At 56.0% G+C, this 23,239-nt stretch overlaps 1 protein-coding gene across 1 annotated transcript in view; it reads right to left on the bottom strand.

The window, feature by feature from the left end:
* Nucleotides 1-21,466, bottom strand: part of ABCA3 (ATP binding cassette subfamily A member 3) — a 49,212-nt gene extending 27,746 nt beyond the window's left edge. Inside the window, exons 1-6 of the mRNA XM_075010653.1 lie at nucleotides 21,303-21,466; nucleotides 6,181-6,273; nucleotides 4,813-5,074; nucleotides 3,963-4,090; nucleotides 3,606-3,771; nucleotides 435-694 (exon numbers count right to left, since the gene is read on the bottom strand). Coding sequence (XP_074866754.1) covers nucleotides 435-694; nucleotides 3,606-3,771; nucleotides 3,963-4,090; nucleotides 4,813-5,074; nucleotides 6,181-6,234 — 870 coding nt within the window. The 5' untranslated portion in view covers nucleotides 6,235-6,273; nucleotides 21,303-21,466. The remainder of the gene's footprint in view (nucleotides 1-434; nucleotides 695-3,605; nucleotides 3,772-3,962; nucleotides 4,091-4,812; nucleotides 5,075-6,180; nucleotides 6,274-21,302) is intronic.
* Between the last annotated feature and the right edge of the window lie 1,773 nt (nucleotides 21,467-23,239).

The following is a 23,239-nucleotide window of genomic DNA, read 5'->3' as shown; positions in this document are numbered from 1 at the left end:
TCCACTCCCTGGCTCTTTGTTCCTTCCAAGGGGCACGCCAGGCACACAGCAACACATGGCTCTGGCCGGTCCTTGGTTTTGCTCCAGGGCTCTTGTCCGACACGCTCCTTTCGCACGGGGTTATCCACCTGGCCCTCGCTTCCCCATCCCTCCTGCCTCCCTGGTCCTCCAGCCTCCAGCCCACCTGGCACACTCGGGTCTCCTGCCAGCCCGCAGGCTGGGACAGCGCCATTTCCCCTCGTGGTCACCTCCCAGCTGGCGGAAGGTGCAGAGCCCAGCAGAGGTGCAGAGCCAGGCCGGAGGGGCCAGGGGAGCACAGCAACCTCCCCAGTGCACAGCAGGGGGCCACTCAGGCACCATCGTGTCCGGGAAGCAGGGCCCCGCTCTCCCCCAGACCAGAGTGCGCAATGGCAGGCCGCCAGCTTGGCATTTACCTTCAGCTTCTTCTCCTTCTCGTGCACTACGGCGCGAACGATGTTGAGCGAGGTGTAGGTGAAGCTCAGCATGAGCAGCAGAGGCAGCTGGTTCTGGATGGCCAGGAGGAAGAGGTCGTTGATGTAGGGCGGGTAGGGGAAACGCCGGACAGCCACTGTGACCCCTTCCAGCAGGCTGGAGGCCGAGGCGTTGGCGTGGTACTGCATAATGGCTCGGTCCACAGCATGCTGCACAGCCAGGAACCCTTCCCGGATGTACCCTGCACGAGGAAGCGTTGGGGGGTGAGCGCTGCAGAAAGAGGGGACAGCTTCCCGCTGGCTCACTGCTCTGCGCCTAGCCCTGTGCGCTGCCCTGCAGCAGCGTAACGAGCAGGGACAGACCCGATGGCGCTAGGCGCTGCACAGCCGCAGAACACGCCCCAAGGAGCTCGCACACTGAGGGGTGCATGGAACACGAGCTCCCAGTGACAAGGGGCAACGCTGCAAACAGCAGGACAACAGGCAGCCTTGCCAGGCAGTTCCGGGAGCAGGAGGAGAAGCATCCTGAGCCCTAAGACCGATCACACTTGTCATCCTGTGTGTAGCGGAAGCAAAGCCACTGGTGCTCCAGAGGTCCCTGCACCCTCTTCCCGCAAACTGGCTGGCTTGGTCAGCGGGGCTCAGGCAAACAGCGTGCGCTGTCAGATGGTTAAATGGGAGCGTGTCCAGCTAGGAACAAGGAACGTGGGCCGTACTTGCGGGATGCCGGGGACAACTATGCTGGGAAACGGGAACTCAGGGGTCCCAGTGGATAATCAGCTGACCGGGAGCTCCCAGTGCAATGATGTGGTCAGACAGGCGAGTGCCATCCTGGGCTGCATGGAAGGAGCCCAGTCGCTCAGACGGCCCCACTTGCAGTGACAGCAACCACAGTCGTGTGGCCATGCCGTGTCCCACCTCAGCTGGACTAGCACAGCTTCGAAAACCAGCTTTCACGCTGGCTTCGAGATGCCAGGCCCAGCAACTAGCAACTTCACTGCCGCCCTCAGGGACCCTCTGCCCTGGCCGGCGAGTTATCGGAAAGGGTTTTGGCCGGGAGAGGCAGCGTGGGTGTTAGAGAGGGGCACGCAGCCATGCCGGGGAGGCGCCTCTTGCCCAGAGATGGGAGCTGGGCTGAGCTGTTGCGCAGGTCGGGATTTGGGTCTGGGGCCGAGGCCCAGCTCACCCCACCTAGTTCCACGTGGCCCATGGTTGCACAGACGGCTAGAAATGCTGCCCACCTCCAGTTCGGGAGCAAAACCAGCTGCCGGGCGAGAGGCAGGCAGCGATGCCGGGCAGAGCCACGACTCTCCCTCAATGTGCACTGTCCTAGAGAGGGCACGTGTCTCAATAAGTGCAACACCCGACAGGTGCCCTGGTGTCGTGAGGAAGAAACAACTGGAACGAGCACGGTGAAGCCATTGTGCTGAGCAGCCCATCAGGTCACAGCTGGTCACCCGTTTGCCTTAAAAACCGCTTGCGCACAACACAGGCCCAAATCGCCTTCTACTAGGTGCAAGCCAGGGACTAAACCGTACAGCCCCTTGTTACCAGAGCGTAAGAGAAAGCCTGCATCCATCTGCTTGCCTGCCAGGGCAGGATGATCACTAGCGGCGCGTTCCCAAGGGGCTGCAGCTTACTGGAGCAGAGGTACGGAAAGGGATGAGGTATTCGAGGCTGACGGAGTTATTATTCAGAGGACAGCCTCTTTGGCTCACTAGCTGGCAGACTACGATACCACAGAAAAGGAGACTAAACAATTTTAAAAATCAGCAGGCCTGGAGAACTTGCATCCAAGAGTTTAAAAGAGCTGCCCAAGGAGCTCAATGGACCATTAGTGTTAATGTTCATTAAGTCTTGGAACAAAGGCAAAGTTCCAGAAGAGTGGAATAAAGTTGCTATTGTGCTGATACTTGAAAGAGATAAAATGGCACAACCCTACTAACTCTGGGCATGTCAGTCCAACATCAAACCCAGGAAAGATAAGAGCGGCAGATACACGACTAATAAAGAGCTAAAGGAGGATAACATGATTGAAGCCAACCAACATGCATTTATGTGAAACAGTTCCTGTGAAATTAACTTGATTTTTCAATGAGATTACAAGTTTGGTTGATAGAGGTGGTAACAGTGTTGATGTAATAGCTTCTGTGAGTCACCTGCCTTGTTACTGCATGACATTTGCTTAAAAACTAGACATACAAGATGAACATGGCACAGTCATATGGATTAAAAGCTGGCTGGCTGAGGAGGTCTCAAAATGTAACTGTAAATGGGGAAGTCAAACGGGGTGTTTCCAGGGAGGAATCCCACAGGCGTCAGTTCTCAGCCATGCGCAATTTAACATTCTAGAATGAAACATAAAACCGTGGCCGAGAACGTTTGCAGAGGGCACAAAACTCAGGGAGAGGTAACTAACGCGCAGGCCAGGCCTGATCACCGACACAGAGCAAACTGGATGGCTTGGTCAGCAAACAGCGTGCATTGTCAGGTGGTTAAATAGGAGCGTGTCCAGCAGGAACAAGGGCCGTACGTGTGGGGTGAGGCGGGAAACTATCCTGGGAAACAGGAACTCGCGGGGGTCCCAGTGGATGATCAGCTGACCGGGAGCTCCCAGCGCAATGCTGAGGCCAGGCAGGCACATGCCATCCTGGGCTGCATGAACAGGGCAATGGCCCCTGCCAGCAGAGGGGTTATTTTACCCCTGCCTCTGGCACAACCTCCGCTGGGATCCCGGCTCCCACTCTGGGGCCCACAACTCAGGAGGGATCAGACTGACGGAAGGGTTCCAAAGCTGCCTTCTAACGACGGCAGGGGCACCGGGGTCGGTTAGTCGAACAAGCTGAAGGCGTGACGATCACAGCCTACATGGGGAACAAGTATTTGGCAATGGCTGCCTCACTCTAGCAGCAACAGCCGCAGCGCAATCCGCTGGCTGGAAGTTGAAGCGCGACAAGGTCAGGCAGGAGCCAGGCTGGAAATTGCTGGGGGTGAGGGGATTAATCATGGGAACCACTCTGCCAGGGTTGTGGTGGGCTCTCCGGCACTGACTGGTTCAAATGAGCTCAGGCCTGTGCTGCACAGGAGGTCAGCCACAGCTCACAACCGTCCCTCCTGGCCTCGGAAGCTGCGGACCCGAGCGAGCTGGCTCACCTGGCGTCCCCCCATCAGGGAACTTGGCTTCTCTGGGGCCTGGCAGCTGGAAGAGCGGGAACAGGTAGCTGGTGTGCCAGTCCCGGTCGAGGTTGGGGTTCAGGCCGGTCTGCTCGCTCCGGGGGGCATTCCGAGGGCTGTATTTGAAGCGCAGCCGGTAATTAACCTGCCGGGCACCAGGACGAGAAGGAGGTTAGGAGTCAAAAGACCGCGGGGGGGCCGGGGGGCAGTAACAGGGTAATTGGGATACCCTCTCTCTCACGCCAGCTTGGGGCGGCAGAGGGGTCACCCCCCAGCCGGGAGAGGCGCTGGCCTACTCCCTGGCACAGACAGGGCCTGGCCAGGGGACTCGCTCACCTGCAGCGGCAGGGGGTCTGTGCTCTGATTGAAGAGGTGTGTGAAAACGATGGCAGCCAGCACGTTGCCCGAGCGGTTATCGGACTTCACGTAGTCCTCGAAGTCCCTCTCTGAGGGGAAGCCCTGAGCTGCAGGACAGGGACATCCACACAGTGAGCTCCAGGAAGCGGATGGGATACCCAGCCAGGAGGGGGAGCCCCAGGTTTTGGGGTGTCAGTCCTAGCAGCCTGCTGGGCCCCATGGTGAGGGCACAGAGAAGCGGCTGGAAGGGGAATTCGTCTGAGCTCTGCTTGGATCAGCGCCTTTGGCTCCATTCCCCACTTGAAGACAGCCCCTGGTTTGATGCCCTCTCAGCACCAGCTGCTAGTACCACGGTGTTGGGTTATCCCACCACAAGAGAGGATCTTCTCCCCTCCTCCTCCTCCTCCTCACCACACTTTGGGAGAGGTTAGTTCACGTGTACCAGAGACCAGCCAGACTCAGCCCCGCTTAGGCAAGCCCTGTACAAACATCCTCCAAACAGCGCCACCCACTCAGCACCCGCCCACTCTGGACCCTACAAATGGTTGGTGGAAGGTCATTGCCAGTCCCTTCCAAAGCTGAATCTGTGACATTTGAAACAGCCTCCTTGCAAATCCCAGTCCAGCAAAGCGCTTAAGCGTGTGCTCAGCTTGCGAGGCCTTTTTTTCATAATCCGATCTCTTCCACAGACCACTCGGGCAACTGAAAGAAGGTGCGTAAGCGCTTTTCTGAATAAGGCCATAAAACGAGTCCCTGCCTACATGTCCGCACCAGCTTCTATAGTCGAAAAGACTTCCCTCCCCTCCAGGAACCTCCCGCCCTTTCTAACCTTTGATATTGATGTGCAACGCCTTTTCCACCGCCTCCGCGACGTTCTTCACGGCCGTGCTGTTGGAGGGGATGTAGGCCAGCTCCCAGGGGCGGGGCTGTGGGCGATGGAAAAACCATGGCAGCTTGTCCACAGACTGGCTGGGGTAGATGGTGGCATTGGGGTGGCTGACTGAGTGCACCCGGTGACGGAGTGCAATAAGGATTGCGGCAAACAGCAATGGCAAGCAGATTTCTATGACCGTCACCAGAATCTGTCGCTTCTGCAGGAGAAATGAGGGAAAACAGGTTAGGGGGAAAATGTAGCACTGGGGAGGAAACCAGGGCTCCCTCGTGACAGCATTACACATCGCAAGTCAACGGCACTTCACTCTAGGCAGAGCCAAAGGCCAAAGCGATGACCATCATTTGTATCTCCCAGGCAGAAGGAACCCGAGCAAGCCAAGACCCCACTGTGCTAGGCGCTGTACAGGCAAAGGGAAGACAGAGTCCCAGCCTCAAAGGTCTTGCCGTCTGGGGTCTGTGGCGTGACTCACAGGGTACACAAGCTCGAGACTGAGCCCGTGTACAGCCTAGCCGCTTCCGCCAGCCAGTGCCTCTTTCGGTCAGGGTAGAGATGAGGCAGGTAACCTCTTCACCTCCCGGCAAGCGCTGCTTCCACGCTACCGACACACAGCAGGGTCGTGGGGGAGCTCGGTGGCGATCAGGAGTGTGGGGCAGGCAGAGGGGAGGCGCTTGCTCAGCAGCAGTTCCATCCCGCATGTCACACCCACCATGTTTGGGGAGCAAATGCCCCGGTGCCCTGAGCAACAGGCCAGCTGGGTGCAGGCTGCATGCCAGATGGATGGAGCCCCCACCCTCAAATAAAAGCAACAGAGACGGCAGGCACTTAAAACAGTGCCCCCCCGACCAGAATCTCAATGGCTGGAAACTAATGCCAATTCCAAAGCGTCAGTCGGCTGAACGAGATAAGCCAGAGTCCAGCTGCCCTGTTCTCACGGCTCAGCTTTGCAGGCATGACAGCTAGATGGCGTAACTCCAGGCCCTATCTGGAGCAGACTGCAAAGAACCAAAAGCACAACAGGCTAGACCGGGAACTGACAAAGACGGGTAAATGTCAGGGGTGAGGGTGTAGCACATGACACAAATTACAGCCACTGGCCTCTCTCATACCCAGCACCCCAGAGCCAGCCTCCTCTCCATAACGTCCCGCGCTAACGAGAAAGGCTCGCTGGAGCTCGAGGACTTAGTGGGAAGGGTCTTAAGAAGTGACTTGACTTTAGGCATCATTCATTAGATGCTTCTTCTCTTAGCCTCATCTCCAGAGCCACCTGCTCTCCTCTGCACAGCAAGCCCGGTGTGAAAGTACCTGCAGGATGTAATTCTTCCAGAGAAGCAGCCCAAACTGCCGTAGCACGACCATCCTTCAGGTGGACGGGGAGAGTCACCTCTGGCCTGGACTCTAGAAGAAAAGCGCAGTCAGCAGTGAGCAAAACGTACAAAACCACCGGGGATCGTCTCCCATGGAGACAGCCGGGGAAGAGCCCCCACACAGGTTTCACCAGCTGACTCTCTTTGATCCGCCTGTACCTAGCTCTTAGGGGAGGAGGGGCGAGAGGGAGTCATGCTGCGATGTAGGATCTGCACAGCACACGCAGGCGCAGGGCCAGCTTCCCTCTCTCTGCCCCTCCGCAACTGTGCGTCAAACCCGTCCCCGAGGAACTACTCCTTGGAAGGAGGGAGGAAGGGAGCAGCTCATGCTTCCTCGCCTTTGGGTCTTGGGTCACTAGGGAGAGTCACAGCACAGCGCTCAGTTACGTGGGCTTCTTGGGCAACACGGACCCTTACCCACCGGGAAAGAACTCCCCTGGGGCCACCAGCTCAGGTCACATCACACAGCCCCCGGAAGAGCCAGCAAACAGCAGCAGCAGCAGCGGGGCTCACCCACTTTCTTCTACCAACGGAGCCAACCGCCTGGGAGAGCGAGGAGGGAAAGGTTATTTGCACAGCTCGGGATTGTCAAAGGTGGTCAAGTGAATCACATGCCCAAGTCCCACTGACTTTTGCTGCAGGGCCTTGTGTGCACTTCGGTGACTTTGGAAACTCCCATTAACAAGTGTGCAAAGCCCCTTTCAGGGGTACAGCGACCTCAAATAGGCCGATACATGACCAGGGCCTTGCCTCAAAGAGCGCATGGTCTCCAGCTACCCTACCGGCAAGGGCACCACCAGCAGCAGGAGGGCACGAGAGACAACGAGGAGAGAGGCCACATGCAGAGCTGGGCACTTGAAAGGCCAGTATTTGAACACTCAATGCTCTAAGTCAGTTACGTGACAGTAAGAGCTGCCAGGTGACAGGTAACAGCACCCTGCTAAGCTCCTGTGCCCACAGGTGCAGGCAGCTTTCCCAACCACTCAATTTTTGGGCTGAAATTTTCCAGACTTGGTCTCATGCAAACTCACCTTTCAAGCAAAACCCCTTTGCCTGTGGAGTAACAGAGGGGTGAGCTCACATGCTCCTCCCGCCTCACATTCCCAACCCCAGATGAAAGCAGCCTGTCGCCCACCCGAGGGCTCGGTTCAACATTGCCGAAACTGCCACAAATAACCATACAGAATGAGTCCGGAGGGAAGAAGCCAAAGCACAGCCCAACTGAAATCATAAGGCATTTAACCAGGTACTATCGGAGACTCAGGCCACGTGAGTGGCCTAAACTGCACCTAATGGGGTAATTGCACAAAAGAGAGGTCACCCCTGCAAGGCTGGCCCCGTAACTCCAAAACAAGAGGCAATTGTGTATAATTATATAACACAGGGACTGCACCCAACGCCACACGGCACGTCCTCGGAATGCAGAACACGTCTGTATAGGCCAGGCATCCACCACCACCACCGGAAAGATGTGTGGTAAGACAGAGAAGGGGACCAGGTGGGTGACCAGCCTTAAAGGGACGACATCATTGTGAAAGCCAGACTTCCCTTCAAGCCTTCCATCCAGGGTGATTTCAGGTAAACCCTGTGATTTCTAGAACCAAAATGAACAAGGGGCAAAAGGTGTGTGTTGTGTATTTAGCAACTTGTCTCTAGTCAGTTTCTCCACCTCCGGAGTCCTTCCCACAACAAAGTTACCTTTTACACACTAGCAACCCAGGCTCCTACAACCTCAAAAGCCTGGAGGCAGGAAGCTAGTTTTTTACCATTGTGCCGAAACGGAGGAGCTCCCAAGCTGGCGTCTCTTTTGCTTCTGGAATTTCCAGGCTGCTGAGCTTTCAGTTTTGCAACCTTCGATTGCATTAACCGTGTTTCATTGCACTGGGCTCTTACAGGTGAGGACGAAACACCACGGGGAGTTTGGCAGAGACCAGAAGGGAGGTGTGTGGGAGACATAAGTACTCGGATTGCACCTCAGCCCTTCAACTGGTCTTGCAAGATTCTCTCTCAGCTCTTCATTCCAACCATGTCCCCATTATTTGGCCACCGCGCTGAGAAATTTCCCTATGGGGTGGGGGGAAAAGAAGTCTCCACCCTGGTGAGAGATGAGCTGGGATTTCACCCCTTTGGATTGCCAGTTGGTACTGCACCTCTGGGGGAGGGTATGTGGCCCCACCCAGGCAGGTTTTTCTGCACCTCTCTGTGCACTTTGAGCCAAAACCTCAGACTTTTCTAAAAGCTTCGGGACAAACAAAGGAATTTTCCGTCCCCCACCTCGCACCGCCCAGGCGCCAGGGACGGGCACGCTGCACACGAAGGACTTGATTGGTGTTTATCTCCCCCCCCCCACAAAACATCAAGGCGTCTCGTGCACACACAGCTTAAGTAACCTAGGAGCAGGACTCCCAGGAGCTTGGATGTCTGGCTTTCACCTGAAAGCCAGGTCAGCAACTGGCACAGCCCTGGCCAGCAGTTTAGGAACTGGCCTTGTCCCTGGCTCTTTCAGAGGGGATGGGGGCCATGCTCCTTATAAGCTGAGCCTTTAAGCAGCCACCCAGGTGCCTCCCAGCTGATTAGCAGAGCGCCCACAGCCAGCAGCATGTGTCTATTGGTGGTGCATGTCCGCACGTGCCTCGGTGCAGCTAACCAGGATGGGGAGGGATAGACAGCTCAGCGGCTGGCGCACTGGCCTGCTAAACCCAGGGCTGTGAGTTCAATCCTTGCGGAGGCCAGTTAGGGATCTCCCACAAAGAGTTTTTAAAAAAAAAAAATCTGCTGTGAGTGCAGGGGCCTGGACTTAGTGACCTCTGACGCTCCCTTCCAGCTCTACGAGACAGGTGTATTGCCACACATCTGTTTTTTATTTTTTAAATTTATTCCGCACATGGATGGAAAAAATTAAGAGGGAAGCCTGGGTGGGAGCAGGGAAGAAAGCAAGGGGAGGAGGAAGTCAGGTGGGAGCAGATCAAGGGTAAGATCTGGGCAGACACACATCCTCAGCGCCCTGGGCTGGAACAAGGGCACCTGCTTCCCCTCCATCCGCTCCTGTAATTCTCCTCAAGCCACGAGGGAGGTAGGGTGTAACGGTGGTCGTGGCTCTTGGACACCAGCATATCACAGCTCCCAGGGGTCTGCCCAGACCTCTTTTGGAATGCAGGATGCTGCTGTAACACCCCCAGCAAAGCAGGAAACGCAGCACTCGGCTAGCAGGTGGAGAAGCCGGCAGGTGAGCCAGCTCCTTTCCGACACCGTCCAGCAACGGTCTTATGCCTGGAAACACAAGACCTGATCACCTCTCTCTCAGCAAACCCACGGGGTGGTGGTGAGTTTCACAGGGCTGAGACAGACTGTAGCTCTGTACCACCCTAGTGAGCTTTGTACAAAGCCTGCCTTGGGAGAGAGCACTTCAACTCGGAATCTGCTGCTCATTCATGTCCTGGTGAAACACGGGCACCGACGCTCTCTGTGGCACTCTAAGGTTCCTAGGTCTGGTGTTACTAACACACAAATGAGCCAAGCCTGGGGAGCGGCCAAGCCAGTTCTTGCACCCCAGCCAGCAAGCTGCTGCCTCCGCCCAGGCGCACAAGGTCCTTGGGCCACCACCTGCCAAGTGGCCATTCTCTGGCTGGAAAAGAGGCAGGGGAGACAAATCTACAAAAGAACAGCCTGGGGCTCCCTGCCACGCCACCCCTCTGGCTCCTGATCCCTGGCTGAAGGGGAGAGAGGACTATAAAGAGGCAGTACCCCGCCCCCCCATGCATCACTGCGCCAGAAGGGGCAGCATTTCCACTCCTCAAATGCTGGACTTCCCTGAGCTTGCGTTGCCTGGGAAAAGGCTGTGCCATATCAGATGCCCGGTTCTGAGGACACCCGGGGCTGGGAGTGCGCTGGGGTCACCTTGCACTACAATCCAAGCCAGTAAAACCTGGCTGTGACTGACAGGTGGCAAGTTCGCACAGACAGCGAGGAGAGACTTACATGCTAGTGGTGGATTGCACCACGCAGGCAGAGGCAGTAACAGCTAAACAGCATAAAGGGCGCTCCAGGTTAGAGGGCAGGGGCGACCCAGCTCCTCACTAGTGTAGACTGTCCCCAGGTATGTCACAGGGGCTCTTGGTAAAACCCTGCCACGGGGGTTGTGCCCCTGCCTGACTGCAGTGGGAATTTCATAGGCTGCAGAGTCCCGCGTCCTTCGACTGACTGCAGTGAGAGCGTTCAGCTGCCGCAGACTGACACAAACGTAACTATTACTTTCCTCACCTCACAAGACGGAATTTCCTCCCCAAAGAGATGGGTCCCCAGGGATGAACCCATCATAATGCCGGCTGAGCCTCAAGCCTCCATGGAGAGCTCAAGGCAGCAAAGAGGGACAGACAAATCAATGAGCGACTTCAGGTGAAAGGATCGCCTTGCCTGAGCCACGCTGCAAGACAGGAACTGCCTTGTAGAGTGCACTATCGCCACAGTACCGGCTGCTGCAATAACTGCATTGTAGCGATGACCCATAACGCGGCTGAGTACGGACCCACAGGCAGAACGTGTGTAGATAGGTATCCGCCTGCCTCCCACCCAGCGGCAACATCCCAGGGGCAAACCAGCTTCTAAGGCATGTGACCAACCTGCAGCCCATATCCCAGAACGGGATGACGTGCCGTACCCAGCCGGGAACCAGCGTTTCCTCTATTGTTTTCCACCCATGTTCAGAATAAATTTTGTTATACGCTCAGGGGCACGTGCGGTTTGCTCCACCGGTCGGAATGTGTGCTGCCAGCTGTGCGCCATGGGCGCTCTGCTGCTCAGCCGGGGGGCACCTGAACCTCGCCTGGGTAGCAGTTGAGGAGGACACAAGCCTGAGCATCCTCTGGACAAAGAGAAGTGTCGGGTTCCCGCCATTGCAGACACAGGTGTCGCATCCACCAAACTGCAGCACACACCAGGCCGTGGCTTTGGTGCCCTGACTGCACACGGTGGCCCTGCACCGAAGCAGCTGCCTGTTCTGGCAAGGTTCAGAACCGCAATGCTTTCCTGGGACGGAACAGGAGAGCCTGCACCCTCACCCACCCCAGCTCCCTCAAAACAGATGGCCTGTATGCTGGCCTTCTGAAGGAGGCCTACGTTCCCCAGCACCAGCCTGCCTCTCCCCGCGGGAATCACTGCTCTAACTTGCAGTGCCACGGCGGCAGAAGCCACAGCCGCATGCGGGCAATGAAAAGCTCTCCAGGATCTGATGGAGACACAAGCAAATGACCCAAGAGCAGAAACTCTCCAGCTCCAGACTATTTGCTACCAGTGGAAGAGAACCACGGCCCCACGCAGCAGTGGCACCTGGCTGGCTACTCCACAGGACCAGATCCAGGGGGCAAACCTGATGGACACCAGCCACCCCGAAGTGAAATTCCCATCAGTTGCACAGCCTCAGCCCTCAGCGTCCGATCTGTAGGGGCGAAGACAAAGCTCAACAAATCAGCTGAGGTGAGGGTGGGACATGCAAAACTCAGAGGATAAAAGCAGTGAAGTCTCAGCACAACGGGCCAGAGCAGAACACGCAGAGAAAGGTCCCTCACTGCAGAAGCAAGTAATATCCGTTCCAGTGTTCCAGCGGGACTCAGAGCTTGACGTGCACATTGAACGGCCCCATTTCTGTGACAACCAGAAGTCCTGTGGCACCTTGTAGACGAACAGATATTTTGGAGCATCAGCTGGCAGACGGCGTCCGATGAAGTGGGTCGTTGCCCACGAAAGCTGATGCTCTGAAACATCTGTTCATCTGGAAGGTGCCACAGGACTTCTGGTTGTTTTTGAAGACACAGACTAACTCGGCTGCCCCTCTGATACTTGATTTCTGTGAGAGACATCAAATGTGACATCTGAGGTTCCCCTGGGCCAAGCGACCAGAAGACTGTGGGGTTTTTGGCCAGCCTCAACGGTGCAGACCATTTTCACTGAGAGTTTACAACCCAGGAGTAACAGAGAGGATGGGAGGAAGGAAGACCGCGCTCGCAGCAGGAATTCTTTTCCCTGCCCTGACAGGACCTCTGGCTCTGCGGTCTGCTCCAATCAGGGTGCTCAAAGCGCTAGTGATACTGCAGCCTTTGCCGCAACTGTGGAGTAAAACCAAGATCACATGAAGCCAGAAGACTCTATTTACATCAGTCACAACCCAGCAAACCTCTGATGAGTTTAAAAAGAGAAGTGTGGAATTAGCACCCCTTGAGAGCGAAAGATGCGTTGCTGCAACGCCGACTAACGTGTCTGACCCTCTGGGGACAGATGGAAGCAGAACTCGGGAGTTAAACCTAGAAGTCAGCCCATGACCGAGACCATACCGGTTTTTTCCAGAGTCTGTAGCTCAGAGCGTACAGCGCTGGTGGGAAACTCCTTCCCAAAGATGTCACAAACAACCCAAGACGCTCTGAATACTGAATGTGCTGGGCCTGGCTTTGGGGCTTCACTTCTGAAGCCAGGACACTGTTGCTTTAATTAACCAAAGGATGTTTAATCAGCTGAACATCAGCTCCTGGGACTCTCCACCAGCGTCAGCAGGAGCATCTTCCTTGCAAAGCGCCCATCACGAACGGATGCAAACACAGGCATGAGAGGAACGCTGTGGAATTGGCATGTGAGCATGCTTCTTTGCAGCTTCAGCATATCACAGGTCCAGTTCCTAGCCAGGGATACAGTTCACCCTGACCTCAACACTAAGCTCTGGACGACGACACATAGTACTCATTCCCCAAGCACGTTAAACAAAACAGGAAGAGGAGGAGAAACCTGCTGCTGCAGCAAGGACAGCCAGGCGATAACCTTCGCTCCCAGAGATCACCTGCGTTCACACCTCTCTCGGGGGGGGGGGGGGGATTTAACTCCCTGGGGCCAGTGGGGCCATATGCATCCTCAGCATACCACCACCCAGTTCCTGGGAGGAGAGAGAAAAATTACAGGCATTCTCCACCCCACCTTCCCAAGCTACCGGCTCCACCGGTGCCCCAGTGCGTAGCGAGAGGTCTCAAGGAAACGAGCAGAAGGTGGATGACAGAAGCTGTGCCTGCACCGCAATCGCCTTTCCGCTCTCGGCTGTTTCACTAGCACGGGGAGCGCTGAAGGGCGAGCGTGGACCGGCACTGCCGCGTCTAGCCCTGCTCAAAGGCCTAGATGACTCAGTGTGCAATACACTGGGGCCTGCCTATTCCAGAGCTCCTCTGCCGCGACATCTTGTCCTGGGGGCTGGCTGCCTGCAGCAGGAAGAGAGGCCAGGCGCGCCGAGAACTGGCAACTGCTTACTGGGCTTCTGCTCCTCCGATGTCCCGTCTCCATGGAAACCAGGACTGGAAAAGGCAGTTTCCCTTGTCAGCACCTCTACGCAGGAGAGCCGGGTAGAGTGGGAACGTGCCTGACCTGCAGGACCGGCTGCGTGTCTGCCCTCGCCTCACGCCAGGCGGGAAGACGCCGCATGCCGGCCTCACAGGCCGCAAACCCCAGCGTGGCAGCGAGCAGGGGCAGGGTGAAAGACACACTTTAATCCATTGGTAACCCCAGAATCTCCCTCTTCCAGGCGCCCTCCAGCTCCTCTGCACCGAGACCTTCGGAGAACCACCTGAGAGAGGCTGGGCTCACAGCCTGAGCACCAGGCCCCGCCACGGCTGCTCACGTTGGGCAGTAAGGCTCTGCGCCCCGGAGCCACGAGATCCTCGCCAACCCGACGGCTCGGCAGCATCCCAGCCTGAGCAGGCACGCACAGGCGAGACTACGGTTACGTCCACAGTAGGCACAGAGAGTCCACTGCAGACGTGCAAGTCTAGTCACAGCAACTGCGCAGCCAGAATCGACTTTCTGAAGTGGCCTGACCTGGCCGTCCTCATGGAGGAAGGTCAATGGGAGGGTTTCTCCTGTCAGCCTCCCTCACTCCCCACGACAGCTTGGAGTCCAGGGGTTGACTGCTGACCCCGATAGCTCAGTTTTGCACGTCCCTACCTGAGCAGGTTGATCTTCCAGGGTAACATAGACATGGCCTTAGGCAATCACCTTATTAAAGGAATTAAATTTTCACTAGATGCTGGAAGACTGGAAACCCCCCCGAGAGGCCAGTTGACCTTTGTACCCAGGGACCAAATCCATAACATGTTAGCACACCAGCCACCCTTCACAGCCTTCTCCACAGCTCAGACTAAACAGACATAAGAACACTCCTGATCCCCAAGCTGGTCAGCCAGCACTTTAATGGAGTGGGCCATTCTGTTAACAACTTAAAAGCCTGCGTCTTAGTGAAGAGCAATTTTCACAACAGTCTGGAAAAAGAGGCTGCAGAACTCTCTTTATATTCAAATTCAACGCGTTAAGACGCGGTATGAACCAGGATGGGAATTTTCTGGGCCATTAGAGGGGCTCGTTTGCATACTTGGCTTAATCTAATTCTTGACTCCGCCCCCCCCAACTCTCTGATTTGCTCACCCTTGATAACTTTTTTCTGATTTGTCAACCTTGGTTACTATTTTTGGTTCTCTGTGCCTTAAATATTGAGTCTGTTCTGGTACGGCTATGGTCTGAAGAAGTGGGTCTGTCCCACAAAAGCTCATCACCTAATAAATTATTTTGTTAGTCTTTAAAAAGTGCTACTGGACTGCTTTCTTGTTTTTCTACACCGTGTATGCCTTTATCCCTCTGCACAAAGACATGGCCAGCTCCCAGCAGAACTGGTAGCGTCTCAGGCTAGAAGGCTCTGGCTTTACAGGATTCAGAACACAGCCCCAAATTAACTGCCGGGGCTTGCAGCAGATCTCTGCAAGCACAAACAGCTCACCCCTCCCTCCCACTGATGAAATGAGGCAACAGGGCAAGTCACGAGAAAAGGGAGTTTGGCTTGCAGAGGAATTCCTGCAGGTGCTGAGCGGGGGAAATGACTAAGAGACAAGAACAAGCCGTTGGGAAGGTAGCTGGGGCGGACGACACATGGGAGAAAGCGAGACCAGACCCCGTCCAGGAACCTCTGTGGTAAAGTGGTGCTGTCATTGCTCAGCCTGCCTCTGAGCAATGCCCACCGTGGTTACCCGCTAACCTCTGGGATTCCGTCCTGGAGCAATTACCAGTCTTTTCGGGGCTGTGGATTGCGATTAAGGCCCCGGGATGGGACTCCGGAGACTTAACCTCAATTCCCTTAACATCCCTGTCTCGACTCTCCAGCTGTGCTACACGCACACGGTCACTCGGCCCTTTGGCAGCCTCGTCTCAGACAGGGAGCGCTGCCAAGCAGGCTCTGCGGCTGGCACAGCACCTGGCGTAACAGCGCCTCACTCTACTCCGCAGCCACAAGGGGCGGCCACAGGACAGAGTTAAGTCACGCTCGCGCTTTCCAGTGCAGGGCCGGTTACCCAGCTGGCAGGTCGTCACCCTCTGCCCTTTGGCTGGCAGTTAATGCAAACGGGAGAAGACGGCACCCAGGCCACACTCACTGGCGGAGGGACTCAGAACCCAGGAGGAGTCGACTGAAAGGTGCCCACAGGAAGAGCCTGTTGCCAAGGAGCGGGCGAGTGAGCCGAGCACTGGCTCACCAGGGATGCGGCCAGCAAGCTGCATGGGGGCTCTGGGCCCAATCCTCCCATCTCACAGGCAGGCACCCCCTTGAGCTCGGCGACATGGCCCAGGAGTTACACTGGCAGGAGCATGACAAATCCGTGGGGTGTCGGACGGCAAGCGAGGGGCGGGAGAGGAGACGGGAACAGAAGACGAAGGTGGCAAGGGACAGCGACTCGAGGAGCAGAGGCACAGAAACATCCGCCAGGTGCCACACACCATCAACCCCTTTCCTAGGGCAAACGCCTCCTTCAGTCACGTGCCGAAGCCCCTGGACCCCTCCCGAGGGGCTGCTTCAGTCTTCCCGTTTCATCTCAACATTTCAAGAGCCCCTTGATGCCTGCAGGAGGGACCCCTTCTCTGGGGCACACTTTGGCCAGGCTCATGTATAGCTACACGTAAAGCCCCATCTCCAGCAGGGCCGTGGTCTGCCCATCCCTGACGCGTCAGCCAGGGACCATTCCCCTTCCAGTGCCAGCCCTCACTGCCAAGGGATCAGCACCCTCCAGCTCTCAGCACACCCAGCCTCTCCAGCCCACTCACCTGCGGAGTGCTGGGAAGACACCACGAGGGGGGCCAGTAACTGTTCGGTGTTTGGGGAGGAGACCCTGAGCTGAGGGAGTCACTTGATGTGCCCTTGGGGATGGTTTCTCATCATCCCAACGCCACCATGACGCTTCCCCCAGTGCAGACCAGTGACACTACGAACCCCAAACTAAACTTGGAGAAACTCCGGCACAGAAGAGCTAAAGCCACAACCAGCCACTGCTTTTGGGAGCCCTGCTGGAGACAGTGCTGGGTGCTGCTGTGGGGAAATGCGAAGCACCCTTCATTCCAGCTGAAGCCTGAGTTTCAGGCATTGCCATTGGCCCCTTCCGTGGGGGGCCCCGAACCAGCCGCCGCTTCGCAAAAGACAGGCCTCCTGCAAGAGGCCAGCAGCAAGTCACAGCTGCTGCAGCCAAGCTGGGCCCGGCGTCCGGGCCTCCCGCCTCTGGAGCCGAAGCTGCCTGTCGGGCGCGCCGCGTAAGAACACCGCCACCCATTGCCGGCCCAGGCAGGGAGGAATTCTGCCCCCGGCGCAGCCTGCACCACATGCCCTTCCTCCCACACCCTGGTCTTTGAAACAGTCAAAGGACAAGCCCTCATCCACTCCACAGCTCAAGGATGGTGCCAGAGGTTGGGAGCCTTCACCGAGTCGGGAATCCCCTCGCAAGGCAGCAAGTAAACCCTCTCTATGGGCACTACGCAGCTTGACGACTGGAGGAGAGGCTGGAGCACGAGCTTCACGCAACGGAGGATCTTTCATCCTTACGCCCAGCACAGCAGACGGGGACCTCAGGATCAGACACTGGACGTGCACCACCCCCGCCCACACCTCGCAGTTCCGCCCTCCTTCACACACCACGAGGACACAGGTTCCTGTGCAGGGGAATCCGACACAGACTGGAGGAGGCAGCAGGACTTCCGCGTACACTGCGCCATTGCCAGGACACCTCTGGAAGCCTCTGCAACCACCTCTACAGACGCCCCTACAGACACCTCTACAGGCACCCCCGTCCCTGTGCCCTGCCGTCGCTGGACAACCCTGCTGGGTGAGCACTGGCAGCACAGGCTGGCTCTCAACCCCACGGCAGCTATTCCACACCTGCCTCTTTTCCTTCTTGTACGAAGCGGAGGCGTTTATTGCACCCACAGGCAGAGACGGCCCCTGCAGCAGCAGGAAACGCCGGAGCAGGCTGTCCTCTGGGCACTGCCGCGGGGGGGGGGGGCACTCGCTGCCCTGCAGCCTGGCACCGCGGAGGCAGGCAGAAGGATCGTCCAGGGCGGCAGGTCCAAGCCCACGTCAACAGAGGTTACAGAACAAAACCCACGCAAAGGGCCAGGGAGGGGTGGAGAGGCCCGCCAGCCACTTGACATTTCAGAGAGGATTCACAGTCCTCACCCCAAGGATGGCGCCTATCCAAGGCGGTCTCAGCCCAGCCCTAATGGGTCCAAGCCAAATTTAGCCTGCCCTAATCAAACACTCTGGCTCCCATTCCCACTTTTGTCTCTAGTACTGAGACGAAAGCCTCTTCATCCCCTGAGGGGCACGGCCCCCTAAACTGCCTGTTCTCTTGCTGTTGAAACAGTGGTGATTTCTTTCATCAGGACCTCTTCAAGCAGCGGCTGCAACGTGACAAAACCGAACCCTTTGATCTTTCCGCAGGGAGAAGATGAGTGCCCAGAGAACTCAGGGGCCATGTGAGCCCACAGACCTTGTGTACGCTCCAGCTCTGCCCTTGGCTCTAAGCCTGGAGGTAGCACAGTTGCTGACAGGTGCATTGAATGCAGACACTGGGCTGCCATTTACACAGAATTCTGTGCCTTCAGAGCCATCAACAAGTAGCCACCCAAAGCGTCCAGACGGGGCAGTGCAATCCCTGCAAGCGGGGACAGAGAAGCCAAGTGACAGCCCAGGGTCACAAAGCAAGTTAGTGGCAGTGCCTGAAATTCCGACACAGGAGTCCACCATCTCCCCGTCACGCTGCCATTCAGCCAGACCGTGCTGTCCTGTTGGCGCCCATTGTAATTGGCTGCTTCTTAGAGCAGCTGGTCCTAAAAGCCACAAGGGAAGAAGCAATTCTTGATTTAATCAAGCGAGTTGCGCACAAGCTCTAGTCCAAGAGGTCAATATAACGAAACCAACTGGTAACAGCAGCCACAGGTCTGCCCCACAAAAGCGCATCGCCTAAAAATTATTTTGTTAGTCTTTAAAGTGCTACACGACTGCATTTTTGTTTTGGTAGAAAACATGGCTCACTCTCTCTGTCACACAGCAGCCACAGTAATTAAATTTAACATCTTTGGCTGTGGGGTTAGCCACACCAAAAAAGCCCACAGAGGTTGCAGTTACTTTCAGAAAGGGGAACCACACAAAAATGAGGAAACTCAAACAGAAAAGGAAAGGAACAGCCACAGGAGTGAAATGCCTGCAAGTTGCATGGAAACTTTTAAAAACACCACAACAGAGGCTCAGATTAAAGGCATAACTCACATTAAAAAGAAGAGGAAGAGGGCCAAAAAGCCACCAACTTAGTGATACTGACTGAAACAGAGAAAGGCTCAAAGGCAGCCTTTAAAAACTGGAAATCAAAGTCTCCTGAGGAAAATGCAAAGGAGCATAAACTTTGGCAAGCCAAGTACAATTAGGCCCCCAAAAAGGAATCTGAAGCACGACTAGCAGAAGGCACAAAACTAACAGCAAAAAATTGTCAGTACGTCACAAGCAAGAATCCTGCCATTGGACAATGGACATGTTAATAGAGATTCAAGACAGACAAGGCCATTCCACCCACCTTTACTGCAGGGGATGATACCCACACCCGAGCCATTCTTTCTTGGAGACAAATCTGCAGAATGATCCCAAACTGAGGTGTCAACAGGAGCAGTTTTGGGTCAGACTGATATAACTGTTTAATAGGGCTGTCAATTACATTAAACTCCTTCATAGTTGGCAGCCCCAGGACCGTGAGGTTGACAGATGTTCAAATATTCTGGATAATAGAGAGGTGTACCTAGCAATGCATAAACACTAATGGAAAACAAGATTAGATACTAACTAACAAACAAAAATGTATGCAGAGCAACTTTCCCAAAAAAGTAGCATTGTACACTGTAAACTTCTCCTGTATTTGCAGTACTTATGTGTATTTCCTTTCATTGCACTGTACTCATGGAAAACGTAACTAACATTTACTTATGGTTAAAATGCCGGTTATCTGAGAGTTCCACATGATAGAATGCCAGATAGGAAAGAGTTCACTGTAACAACAATTAATGCACCTATTTAGCACATTACTTGCATGCAGCCTTAGCCCCAGGCCTGCATATGAAAATACAGAAAACATCCAAAAATATTTGAATGTATGGCATACTATCACAGTTTAACAGTGAAATTAAAACCACAATTAACTAAATTGTTTTAAATCCCTTGACAGCCCTACTGTTGAATGTACATCAGCAGGACCAGATAATAGTCACCCAAGAGTTCTGAAGGAATTCAGATTGGAAGTTGCAAACTACGTACTGCCAAGTGTAAAACTCAGTTTCTGTACCCGGTGACACGAGGATAGCAAATGCGACCCTAGTTTTTAAAAGAAGTTCCACGGCCAATCATGGCAGTTGCCTAACCCAAATACCAGGCAAATTGGTTGAAACTATAGCAAAGAACAGAATTATCAGATGCACATGATTTGCTGGTGAAGAGTCAACATGACTTTTGCAAAGGGAAATCACACCTCACCAGTCTATTGGAAGTATCTGAGGGACTCCATAAACATATAGACAGACAAGGGTGATCCAGTGGACATAACATATTTGGATTTTCAGAAAGCCTTTGACAAAATCCCTCAACAAAAGCCCTCAGGCAAAGTAAGCTGTCCTGGGATAAGAGTGAAGGTCATCTCATGGATCAGTAATTGGTTATAAGGCAGCAAACAAAGGGAATGAGTAAATGGTCTGTTTCCATAAAGGAGAGAAGTCAAGTCCCCCCAGATATTGCTACTGGGACCTGCGCTGCTCAACATACTCCTACCTGATCTAGAAAAAGGGAGGAGGCAAAGTTTGCAAGCAACACAAAATTGCTCTAGGTGGTGAAGTCTAACACAGGCTGCCAAAAGTTACAAGACAATCTCACGCAAGTGGGCGACAAAAATCCCACTGTTGGGTGTATGACTAAAAACAACAAGAAGTCCTGTGGCACCTTATAGATCACAGATATTTTGGAGCATCAGCTTTCATGGGCAAAGACCCGCTTCATCATCTGATGAAGCGGGTCTTTGCCCATGAAAACTGATGCTCCAAAATATCTGTTAGTGTATAAGGTGCCACAGGACTTCTTGTTGTTTTGGAAGATACAGACCAACTCGGCTGCCTCTTCTGATACTTGTCGCCATGCAAGGTTATGGGACTGTAACTCCCACGTTTCCCTACCTGTCAGAGCAATTCAATCCTGCAATCAACAGTGTCACCATCATAACGTTTACACACACACAGGACAGGAATTTCATGGTCACACCCAAGCCACCCATGCTGAAGGGCTACAACAGAACACAGCTCGCCCCAGCTTTTACAGCCCAGCCTTCCATGCTGGGAAACAAAGATACACAACGGAGTGGACTGGAGTGCAGGGGTGGTGGGCTAGCGGGGGGCTGGGACTGGAGTACAGGAGGAGGGGGAGGCCAGCAGCGGGGGGCTGGGACCGGAGTGCGGGGGGGTGGGGATCGGAGTGCAGGGGGCGGGGGGCTGTCGGGAGGGGGCTGACACCGGAGTGCGCGGATCGGAGTGCGGGGGGTGGGACCGGAGTGCAGGTGGCGTGGGCGGGGGGCTGGCGGGGGGGCTGGGACCGGAGTGCGGGGGGCTGGCGGGGGGGGGGGGGGCTGGGGCTGGCGGGGTCCCTGGCGCGCCCCGGGGGGAGCAGAGGGGACGGAGCGGGGAAGGATCGGGGCCGCTTACCGGGCCGGGCGGTCAGTGCCGCCCCGCTGCCATCGCGCTCCCGGCTCGACTCGGGCCCGGCGCCACCTGCGGGGGAGGCAGCTCGGCGGCCAGCTGATCCCGGCGCCGCCTCACGTGACCGGCCCCTGTCACGTGACCCGGGAGGCGGTACTGCGGCGCGGGGTCTTCAGCGTCCTCGGCCACGTGCCCAGCCGCCCCGCCCGCCCCGCGGATCAAGGGGGGTAGCTTGTAGGGGCGCTGCCTTCCCCTTAGCGCCCCCCCCCCCCGCCGGCTGCGGCCCCCCCAGCTCCGGACAGACCCAGGGCTGCCGCCCCCCCCCCGTGACCTCGCTCCCCCCCAGCTCCGGACAGACCCAGGGCCGGTGACCTCACCCCCCCCCCCCCCCCCCGCTCCGGACAGACCCAGGGCTGCCGCCCCCCCCCGTGACCTCGCTCCCCCCCAGCTCCGGACAGACCCAGGGCCGGTGACCTCACCCCCCCCCCCCCCCCCGCTCCGGACAGACCCAGGGCTGCCGCCCCCCCCCGTGACCTCGCTCCCCCCCAGCTCCGGACAGACCCAGGGCCGGTGACCTCACCCCCCCCCCCCCCGCTCCGGACAGACCCAGGGCTGCCGCCCCCCCCCGTGACCTCGCTCCCCCCCAGCTCCGGACAGACCCAGGGCTGCCGCCCGCCCCCCCCAGCTCCGGACAGACCCAGGGCCGCCGCTCCCGCCGTGACCTCGCCCCGCCCCCCAGCTCTGGCCAGCCCCAGGGCCGCCGGAGCCGGGGAGGGACTGCTGCGGAGCCCTGATGTCCTGCGCCGGACACAGCCGCTGCAGCTGCCCCTCCCCGAGAGCCCCAGGGCAGTTATTCGCCAGGGGTCCGCCCCTTACTCGTTGGGGTCCTGCCGCCGTGGGACTCGGGCATCCGCTGCACTGCCTGGCCCTGCCTCCCCCCCGTTCCCGTGCACTGGGGGGGAGCTCTGTACCGCCTCTCCCCTCCCTGAGCAGAGCCGGGCAGGGCCACCCATCCTTAACTCCGAGGCGCTGCGCAGTGGCGGAGCTGTGTCATTTACGCTTTGGGGAGCCCACGAGCATGGAGAGGAATAAAGCCATTTGAGTGGCATCTCCTTAAACCAGTTGAAAGACGCAATTATGAGGTTTCTGTGGTTTGTACCTCCAAAATCCAGGGTTCTCCTAGACTGTTACTCGTGGAACGATTCATTCTTGCCTGCAGTGTTCCCCGCACTACAAACAATGGCTTATTACTTGGACAGAGGACCTCAGAGCTTCTGGTTTGGCTGCTGCACTTGGATGACATAATACACGTGGGCCATGAGCTTTCATCACATACACTCATGGGCTTTATGGTAACCCATCTTCTGTGTGTAGATCATTCTTTGGAGTACAGGTTACAAGAATATATCTACTTTCCACCCCTACTGCATTAGGTGGGAAGCTCGGCTGCAGATTTATTTTAGTAAAGCTGTTTGGGCATCACTGCTTTAAAAAAAGATTTTTCCATTAAGAGATTTTAGTTTAAAAATGGCTATTTGCATCTAAAATTGAATTTGTACTCAGCTGACTGAGCCTACAATTAAACTCCCAGGGCATCTTGCCCAAATGAAGAGAAAACACAATGGAGACAGGAGTGAGGCTTCTCACTAAAAGAGGAGAGATGGCTGAGACTCTGCTTGAAAAACACAGATGCAGAGAGGAGAGTTCTCCATTTTTCTCAGCACTTCTAACTCACCTGGCCTACAATAGCTCTGCCCTGGAAGACTGAACTCATACCCGGAGACTGAAGGTGACAGCAAGCATGGTACGGGTCCCAACCACAAGAATAGAATCAAAGGCAGAGTTTTAGGCTTTTCAATGAGTATTCATTGTAATGGCCGTACTGAATCTATGTTAGGGGGCTCTCTCCTATTGTCTGAAGTTATAGCAACAGCCTCCTAGGA

This window comes from Carettochelys insculpta, chromosome 16 (assembly GCF_033958435.1).
Source record: "Carettochelys insculpta isolate YL-2023 chromosome 16, ASM3395843v1, whole genome shotgun sequence".
Classification (NCBI taxonomy): Eukaryota; Metazoa; Chordata; order Testudines; family Carettochelyidae; genus Carettochelys; species Carettochelys insculpta.
This window is presented reverse-complemented; position numbering and strand designations above follow the sequence as displayed.